The sequence below is a fragment of the Chenopodium album genome, chromosome 8, assembly GCF_948465745.1.
Source record: "Chenopodium album chromosome 8, dcCheAlbu1.1, whole genome shotgun sequence".
Lineage (NCBI taxonomy): Eukaryota > Viridiplantae > Streptophyta > Magnoliopsida > Caryophyllales > Amaranthaceae > Chenopodium > Chenopodium album.
Genome location: NC_137841.1, coordinates 36224405 through 36233841, shown reverse-complemented (window position 1 = coordinate 36233841; position 9437 = coordinate 36224405). Strand labels below are relative to the sequence as shown.

At 34.1% G+C, this 9437-nt stretch overlaps 3 protein-coding genes across 4 annotated transcripts; 2 read left to right on the top strand and 1 right to left on the bottom strand.

Moving 5' to 3' along the window:
• Positions 1-231: 231 nt before the first annotated feature.
• Positions 232-1605, top strand: LOC145642934 (uncharacterized). The gene is made up of 2 exons (XM_081694090.1): positions 232-270; positions 859-1605. Exons 1-2 carry the CDS (start codon positions 232-234, stop codon positions 1603-1605), a joined length of 786 nt encoding a protein of 261 aa, XP_081550216.1.
• Positions 1606-1611: 6 nt separating this feature from the next.
• Positions 1612-4920, top strand: LOC145642933 (uncharacterized). Its single transcript, XM_081694089.1, has 4 exons — positions 1612-2123; positions 2214-2860; positions 3400-3864; positions 4784-4920. The coding sequence occupies exons 1-4, from the start codon at positions 1612-1614 to the stop codon at positions 4918-4920; spliced, it is 1761 nt and encodes a 586-aa protein (XP_081550215.1).
• A 250-nt stretch (positions 4921-5170) lies between these two features.
• On the bottom strand, positions 5171-8935 carry LOC145556030 (uncharacterized). Of its 2 annotated transcripts, none has more exons than XM_081617713.1 (6): positions 8804-8935; positions 7157-7696; positions 6946-7014; positions 6125-6289; positions 5619-6034; positions 5171-5547 (listed from the first exon to the last, which is right to left on the bottom strand). In XM_081617713.1, exons 2-6 carry the CDS (start codon positions 7694-7696, stop codon positions 5532-5534), a joined length of 1206 nt encoding a protein of 401 aa, XP_081473839.1. In that variant the 5' UTR covers positions 8804-8935; the 3' UTR covers positions 5171-5531. The 2 variants fall into 2 exon arrangements, with proteins under 2 accessions (XP_081473839.1, XP_081473838.1); XM_081617712.1 differs by having other exon boundaries at positions 5624-6034.
• Positions 8936-9437: the final 502 nt, after the last annotated feature.

Here is a 9437-nt window from a genome sequence, read left to right as displayed (position 1 = left end):
ATGTTCTAACAAGAGTGGTGACTTTTACCTGAGGTAAAACCTCAACAGAAGCTGCATTAGCAATAGCTCAATCCAATCTCTCTCTAATTAAACGTCTACCAAACCATGCATTCTCCCAAGTGTACTGATTGCCAACAGTTCCAAGATCCATGAGACCAGCTTCATTTGTGAAATTAGATCGTCTCAATGTAGAGACATCTCAAACTTTAATATTCAATAATATACAAAGTCATGGACAATAACGAAGTGCACTATGATGATTTTTTTGAGGTATGAATATTATGTGCTATAACTTTTTTTTCCGCAAAATCTAAATTATACATGAACAATCAAACAAGTTAAAATTTTCATCTTGCACGAAACATCAACGATATGATTTTAGGGATCAACAATAACCCCCGAAAATCATATCCGGGGGTCGACAACAACCCCCGAAAATCGTAACCGAGGGTCGACAGCAACCCCCGATAATCTTAGCCGAGGGTCGACAATAACCCCCGGTATTGATTTTCGGGGATTGATAATAACCCCCCGGATTTGGTTTCCGGGGATCGATAATAACCCCCGGTTGTAATTTTCGGGGGTCGACAATGCCCCTCGGATATGATTTCCGGGGGTAAACTATTCTCCCCTAATTTGATTTCCGGGGGCTATTGTCGACCCCCGGATATGATTTCCGGGGATTCTAATTTTAGGGCTTAATTATTAATAGTAATTTTTTTATTATTGTTGTTGTTGTTGTTGTTGTTAACTTTTGCACTTGTTGTATAATGTTTTTATTTTTAATCATTATTATAGTAGATAAGAATAATACATAAGTGATGTTTAATTGATGATTTTTGTCAAAACTATGGACAGGATTATCATTTTAAACCTGATGAGAACATTGAGAATTATCCTGATGTTGGCTATCTTTTTATGACGGACACATTATTTAATAATCGCCAAGAACTGTTAGAATGGGTGAAAGAAGTAGGCAAAAATAATGATATGTATTTTGCTATCAAAACTTCTCGTAGAGGGAATGGATTGGGATTTGGTCGAGTTTATATTGGATGTGAAAGAAGTGGACCCTATAGGTATAATGTTCCTTCACCCGACAAAAAATTCAAACCTAGATACAACACTAGTACGAAAAGGAATTGTTGTCCCTTTGAACTTCTTGGAGCTGAGCAAGTTGGGGGTAAATGGAAATTATTAGTTGATGTGAATAAAAGTAAACATAACCACACATTAGGGAAATATATGCAATGGCATACATCGGCTGCAAAATTGAGTACAGAAGAATTTGAGAAGGTTGCTCATTTTAAACGAAGTAACATGAAGCCAAAACAAATGTTAAAACAAATACAATTAGAAAACCCCAAAAATGTAAGTGGAATGAGACACATCGACAATGCATTACAAAAAATCAAAAGAAAACAAATGGGTGATTTATCTCCTATGCAATATTTTTTTAAGTTATTGAAAGACTATGGGTATTATCAATGGCATAGAAAAGAGGATGGGACTAATGTTGTTGGGGATGTCTTATTTGCACATCCCAAAGCAGTTGATCTGCTTCGATTGTTCCCTCATGTAATTCTAATATATGTAACGTATTGAACAAACATGTATGATGTGCCCTTGTTAGAGGTGATTGGAGTATCTTCAACGGGACAAAATTTTCATGTTGCATTTGGTTTCATGAGAAATGAAAAAACTACAAGTTTCTTATGTGCGATGCAAAGGGTGAAAGAATTATTCGACTCTGAGAATAACCCCGGAGTAGTTGTCACAGATAGAGAGTGGGCACTTATGAATGCTGTCGAACATGTATTTCCATCTTCTGCACATTTACTCTGCAAGAGGCATATTGCTAAAGACGTGGAGAGATATGTAACAGATGTAATGGGTAATAAAATATATGCAAAAGCCTTTTCAATTAGGTGGAAAAAAATAGTCGATTCTTTAACAGAGGAAGAATACAATGTGGCTGTTGCTGAAATGGTATATGCATGGAGTCCTAATTTATCGACAGTAGTTGATTATGTTCACAGAATATGGCTAGATCCTTATAAAGAGAGATTCGTATCCGCTTGGACCAAAAAAATTCTTCATTTTGGGGCTCGTACGACAAATGGGTAAATTTTATGATACAATTATAGTTTATGATTGTTATAATACTGCAAATTTATATTTTACGATATAATTGTCATAATATATTTTTGTAGGGTGGAGAGCGCACACTCTCAATTGAAGAATTGGTTAGGAACGGCTACTGGAGCTTTTCATGTGATATTTCCAAGAATTCATGATTTAGTAGAGATGCAACTTAATGAAATCAAAGCTGAAATGGAAAAATCTCGTACAAAAAGTCTGCACATCACTATATATCAGTTATTTAGTCGTCTTAAGTGTAAGGTATCTCATCATGCTATCTCGTTATTAAAAAACGAATACAATGATAGATGCAAGAAAATAGGTACAAATGTCGAGGCTTGTGGATGTGAAATGAGGAACAATTATGGTTTACCGTGTGCCCATGAAATGTGTGAATTAATGAATACGTATACTCCAATTGATTTATTAGATGTCCATATATTCTGGAAGACTATGGACATGGAGGGACGAAATTTTCAGGAGAAAGAGGGTTTAAGACAAACATCTTCACAACGAATAGAAGAATTAGTAGCAATGATGAAACAATACCCTCCTGATCAACAATACTTTTTTGCATATGCAATATATAATATACTATTTCCTGAATCTACTGATTTGAAGCAGCCAATACATCGTCCCCACAAAGGTCGTCCAAAACATAATCCAACAAAGAGGGATAAATCTGGCTGGGAGCATTCCGAGAAGAATGCTACTAAAGGTGAACTTAACAACTTTATTGTCACGATGTCCAAATATATTTTTCTTAAATTCTAATGTATATACTTATATGCAGGATCGAAGAAAAAACAAAATTCGAATAAAGATCCTAAACAAGATGATGCAAAAAAATCAAAAGGTACATTTTTAATTGTATATATTTGATTAATTATGTAGTGCATTATTAGTTCTCTTATATATATAATTATAATTTATAATATATACAAGTCGAAGAAGAAAAAGAGTGCAAAAGAAAGTCATACTGAACATGTACCAACTTCCCAAAATAAATCAAAAGGTACATTTTTAATGGTATATATTTGATTAACTATGTAGTGCATTATTTAGTTATCTCAAAAATAATTATAATCTATAACATATATAGAATCGAATAAGGAAAAGAGTGCAAAAGAAAGTTGTACCGGACATGTACCAACCTCCCAAAATAAATCAAAAGGTATTGACTGTTATTTTACTGTTATTAATAATAGTTCGTGTTGTTAACAAATCAAAATTTCTAATTTAATATGTTATATGAAGGGCAAAAGAAAACAACAAAGTCAACTAGATATTCATTTCCATGGCCTTGTCAATTATCCGAATTCATATTGCCTTATGTTGAAGGACATATAAATGTGCGTGGTGATGGACACTGTGGTTTTCGAGCAATTGCCACTTTTGAGTATGGTGACGAAAACAAATGGCTTGATGTGCAGCGTGATTTACAAGATGAGTTAACCAAGCATGTGGAGTTATATAGAGATAGAGAAGCATTGGGAAGTATTCAAGAGTATAATAGAATGCTTAATGTGGTAAATTGTGACAAGTGTCCAGCTCTGTTTCAAAATTGGTATGATACACTAGGTTTGAGCATGGTAGTCGCTACTAGATATCAAAGAATTGTGACTAGTTGGTCTAAAAATCAAGCTGTTACATTCTTACCATTGGAGACTCGATTGGTTGATCAACCGCCATCTATATACATCAATTTAGCTTACGTATGGAGTAATCATTATATTTCTCTCCACATGCCACCAAATATTCCTTTACCACCTTTTTTTTTTTTTTTTTTTTTTTTTTTTTTTTTTTAACAAATTTATTGAGGAAATTTGGTTATTGTTATCGAATTTATAAAGGATCTTACTTTTGTTCTTGTTATAATTTTTTATTGTATTCCACTCCCTTTTATTTGCTTCATATCTAGACTAAGTGTTTATAAATCAATCAAAATGATTATAACAAGTGTCAATTTTGGATATTAAACTTTGCATCTAATTTAAAATACATATGTGAAACAATATGATTATAACAAGTGTTACTTTGCATCTAGAAAAAAAAAATTCTTTCTATAAAACAAATGTTGAGGGTAAAAATACCCCGTATACGTGGACTAATCCCGTAATGACTGGTGGCCCAGTTAAAGGGTGACACGTGTCACTATGGGAAGATGCCACGTGTCCAGTCCAAGAGCACTCAAAGGTTCAGGCCAATCTTGTAGCGACACGTGGCCCAGTTAGAGGGTGACACGTGTCGCTACAGGAAGATGCCACGTGTTTAGGACAATTGTTCCCCTAATATCAGCACGCAAAACAGGCCTAATAACGTCAGGGCCCAAATCCCGAGAGATATCATTCAAAAGCCGCAAAGCGGCGCCCCCAAAGTAACACGTGGCATTCACTGATTGCGCAGCCAATCATGTCACGCAATTCTAGGGTACAAACCCTAGAATGGGGCACGAGTCCCACCCCTATAAATACCCCAATCATTTATGATGGGAGGGGTGGATTAAGACATTACAAGAAAAAGAGCATTAAATAGCTCCAACTTCTCTATACTTTCTCTCTCTAGCCTTTTCCGTTCCAGATCACTAACTTGATCGTTGGAGGTGAATATTCCGATAACTGGAACATTCGTTGTTTTGCAGGTCGGACCGTCTCGTTGTCAGGAGAGCGTGACCAATATCCGAGAAAATCTAAAAAACACCCGAAACAAATGTTATCCCCTACGACTACCCCTCCTAGAACTACCACCTACACCTTTTCTTTGACGATCATCTTGTAGTCTTGGCATCTAATCTTCTAAATGACGGGTTAAATCATCAAGGCATTGCCAAAATGTCACATCATCAGTTCGGTGTCGAACGTCTGGGTGGAGTGGGTAAGCTCTTGCACCTAAGTATTGCAGACGCTGCAATTTCAAATAAATGTTATCCTATGATTGTAAAGTCATAATAAAAATAATAAAATTAAATATACCTATAAATACCCCAATCATTTATGATGGGAAGGGTGGATTAAGACATTAAAGAGCATTAAATAGCTCCAACTTCTCTATACTTTCTCTCTCTAGTCTTTTCCGTTTCCGATCACTAACTTGATCGTTGGAGGCGAATATTTCGATAACCGGAACATTCGTTGTTTTGCAGATCGGACCGTCTCGTTGTCAGGAGAGCGTGACCAGTATCCGAGGAAATCTAAAAAACACCCGAAACAAATGTTATCCCCTACGACTACCCCTCCTAGAACTACCACGTACACCTTTTCTTTGACGATCATCTTGTAGTCTTGGCATCCAATCTTCTAAATGACGGGTTAAATCATCAAGGCATTGCTAAAATGTCACATCATCAGTTCGGTGTCGAACGTCTGGGTGGAGTGGGTAAGCTCTTGCACCTAAGTATTGCAGACGCTGCAATTTCAAATAAATGTTATCCTATGATTGTAAAGTCATAATAAAAATAATAAAATAGTAAAATAAACCTTACTGCAACTTCAGACATATCACATGGTTCTATTGGCATTGATGTTAATGCGACATCTCTATGAATTCGAATATGAGTGCGAGCTTGGTAATAGTCAAGATATCCTTCCACCATTTTAGTAGAAAAATTTGCTCTGTAAGAACCTGCTTCACCTACTCTAAAACAATGATTAATCCAAGAATCCCATGCACGAAGGTTCTCATCGTGTTTGCCTTTATATTTGTTGTTCTCTAGTCCTCTATAACTAGTTTTGGGATGCAATAAACGTATGGGTATAATTTGCACATATCCAAATTGTCTCAATACACGATCAGGCATATATGGCTCTGTAATATCCCTATAATGAATTACACCAGAATACAATGTGATCGGAAACGTCTGATGAGGATTTCTATCAAATGGAGTCCACACTACCTAAATTTAAAAAATAACAATATGAGAAAAAAAAATGGTGAAGGATATAGTAAATATTTTCAATAGTACAAATATATATAAAATGCTAACCTCATCGACTTTCATATCATCTAGTATGCGTCTATAAGACACCAAAGAATCAATACCGACACTATGAACATGTGGAGGGATCCATTGTTGTGCATGCGATAATCTTAAATCCCATTCCTTGTTCTTTTGCGGTCGAAATGTCGGAAAATAAGCATATATCCAAGCCTAACAAAAAAAAGTAATAATATTTTATTAACATTACCAATTTTGGTATTAAAATGTAAGGAAATTTTCTATTTAATAATACCTGAAGGAGTGTTAAACATCCAGCAATTTGAGCATTGTCAAATCTGGAAGCTACCCCTAATTGACGATACATATATGTCAAACAAGCAGCACCCCAGGCATAATCTTTAACCTTTTTCCAAATTAATCAAGTATGGTAGAACATAAGGACTAACACTAGTAGATGACCTGTCTACAAAAATAGTACACCCTAACAACCACAATAAGTATTCAATAGCTTCTGATGATGAATCCAAATTATTTGATGAACAACAACCTTGTATAAAGTTTAACCGCACGCTCCCCCTACGTTATTCATTATCCACCTCAGATGTTGATATATTAAGAGTGGTTTTTAGATGCTCTTTTAATTGGGAAACTACGGGTTTACCAAAAACTGCTTGTCCGGTGATAGGAATACTTAAATGTATGCAACATCATGTAGCGTTATTGTTAGCTCTTCGAAAGGTAGGTGAAATGAATTTGTTTCTGGATGCCACCTCTCCACAAAAGCGGATATTAACGGCATATTCAAATTAGAATACAATACAATCAACCAGATGAAAAAGCTCACTAGGTACAATTAATGACTTCACCTCCTTATTACGAGGTTTCCACTTTTGTAAACGCTCACTTTGTTTGTGACCCTTCAATACATTTCGTTCCTATTCAAGTCACAAATAAAGTGTAAGAATTCAATATAAAATATGTATTCATCTCTTATCAATTAAAATGTTGAAATGTAGAGTGTTAAACAGATTAAATAAATACTACATATTAAAAAATAAACTAACTACTTAGACTTACCCGACCATGCCAAATATAATATGCAACGTGACCACGAAAACTCTTTAGCAATTTGGGATTTGTTGGGCCACCATCAATTGAATCTTGCAACTCACTATAGTCTTCAAGACAAACCTGTTTATCTCCCCCAAATCGCCCATGCACCTCAAAGTTACCTCGATAACTACTCATTCTTGAACCAAATTGTTGTTTTGACAATGGCTCCTCCTCCTCCTCCTCCATCTCCTCCTCCTCATCATCATCATTATCATCATCATCCGAATTGTCATCATCATCATTGGTTTGACTAGCATGAGCGGATTGTTGAATTGCTATTTCAAAGGAATCCAAATATTCTTGCTCCCCTTTATCTCGTGCAATGTATTCAGGTCTAAATTTAGGATTTTGTGTACCGATTGAGAGAAGTTTGTTGGTCTTAACACGCTTAGCCCTATTGGATACTGTAGGACATAATCGTGAAATAGGAATATCCTCATTGATATTAGAACTCTCTTTTAACCTCTTACTTTTTGAACCTCTTCCTTTACAACCCTGTGACATCTACAAAAAAAAAATAATTTTATAATAGTTAAATAATTATAATGATAAAAAAAGTTATAATAATTTGTAGTAATCGAGTAATTATGCAAAATGAATATAAATAATACATTATTTTTCATCTAACTTGATTCTCATTTAAACTACTGTGAGTATTAACCAATACAAGCATAACACTTATAAAAAATGATCAATCGATTGAAAACTATGATGATTTGCATGCAAATTAAACTAGTAAAAACTAATTTATATAGTAGTAAGATAGTTAAACCACCACCACCAAGCTAAGATCGAGGTAGTAGGACCACTCTAAACTATAGCAAAGCTTGCTAGGTTGGTAAGAAGATAAAAGATCGCATTAAACATAAGAGTAGGTAATTAGTAAGCAATTTGGCACGAAATGGTTGTCATAACTAAAGCTAGCTAAATATGATTAGTCTAATTAAGCACACTAGTATAGCTAAGTAAGAAGGACAAAATCCAATAATAAGAGCTGGGAGAAAATGGGAAAAGATGGACGAAAGAAAAGACAAGGATACATAGTAAAATAATCTACTAATAACCATCCCACTGAGTAAAATCTCCACAAAATACTTTTTCTATGGGCGATGCACACACATGAATTATTTTGTTTTCGAGCAAATTACCCTCCATAAAAGCTGATATTAAAGCCCCAAAGGCTAAACTAGTCAATTTCCCCTACTGTTAGTACTAGTAAAGCTTGCTGCAGTCAGAACAAACCTCACCCCACTCAAATTCAACATTAACAATTCTACGAGTAATCATTAATTAATTATCAACACAAAGGGTCCAAGCTACAATGCATGTTCATGTTATGATAATCTGGGCAAAATTCTTATAATTTACAATCTCAAATTCCCCAATTCTTTCAATAAATTTCAATGTATTAAACTAATTTCAATTGGGTTCTTCCAATATTAATAAAATCATTAATACCCAAATGAATATAAAAAATCAAGCCACTTCATATGAAAAATTACAATTCAGAAGGAATAGTCACAAGATTCGTCAATTTGAGAACAATTGTACGGTCTAAAAATTTTCAAAATCAACAAATTTATCAATAAATTAAACAAAAAAAAAAAATACCTTAGACCGGAAGATTTATGAATGGTGAACAATTTCTTCGTTTCTGAGATTGAAATATTTTGAGGGATTAGGGAATCAAGAGGTAGAAATTGAGAACAAAATGAATTGAAGTGAGAAACTGGAAAAAAGGAGGGTTGAGCGTGAAATACTAATACAAAGTCATTTTTCCATTCTTTTAATTTTGTAAAAGGGTATTTTAGTCTTTTTATTATATTATTATCATTAATTTAATTCTGCATTTAGCTTATTTTGTACTGCATTTAGTACTTGCGTAAAATAATACGGATTATTAATAAGCGAGTGAAATTATATGATCTTTTATTAATATATATATTTAAAATAAGTATGTCAAATTTAAATTTGGAGGTTATGCATATGAAGAGTTTTGATGAAAATTAAACATTATTATAGAGAATTAAAGTTATAGAATTAAATTTGGAGGTTATACGAGGTTTTTTTTTTTTTTTTTTTTTTTTTTTTTTTTTTTTAATTAAAGTTATGGAGTCTTAATTAATGCCTATGGAATCAATTTATATTGGGGAAAGACGTGACACGTAGGATGCCACCTCACGAACATGTGGGAAGGGTGACACATGGCGTGACCATGTTTTTCCCTTGGGTTTTAATAATATTA

What these genes read in the sequence shown, in the direction of transcription:
- LOC145642934 (XM_081694090.1), top strand. Translation starts at nt 232, where the DNA reads ATGGACAATAACGAAGTGCACTATGATGATTTTTTTGAG. An exon ending in ACTATGATGATTTTTTTGAG is followed by an intron (nt 271 to 858) that starts GTATGAATATTA and finishes AACTATGGACAG; the next exon opens with GATTATCATTTTAAACCTGA.
- LOC145642933 (XM_081694089.1), top strand. Translation starts at nt 1,612, where the DNA reads ATGTATGATGTGCCCTTGTTAGAGGTGATTGGAGTATCTTCAACGGGA. An exon ending in GGGGCTCGTACGACAAATGG is followed by an intron (nt 2,124 to 2,213) that starts GTAAATTTTATG and finishes ATATTTTTGTAG; the next exon opens with GGTGGAGAGCGCACACTCTC. An exon ending in CAATTTAGCTTACGTATGGA is followed by an intron (nt 3,865 to 4,783) that starts GTAATCATTATA and finishes GTTGTTTTGCAG; the next exon opens with GTCGGACCGTCTCGTTGTCA.
- LOC145556030 (XM_081617712.1), bottom strand. Translation starts at nt 7,696, where the DNA reads ATGTCACAGGGTTGTAAAGGAAGAGGTTCAAAAAGTAAGAGGTTAAAA. An exon ending in ATGATATGAAAGTCGATGAG is followed by an intron (nt 6,035 to 6,124) that starts GTTAGCATTTTA and finishes TTTTAAATTTAG; the next exon opens with GTAGTGTGGACTCCATTTGA. An exon ending in GTGATATGTCTGAAGTTGCA is followed by an intron (nt 5,548 to 5,623) that starts GTAAGGTTTATT and finishes TTGAAATTGCAG; the next exon opens with CGTCTGCAATACTTAGGTGC.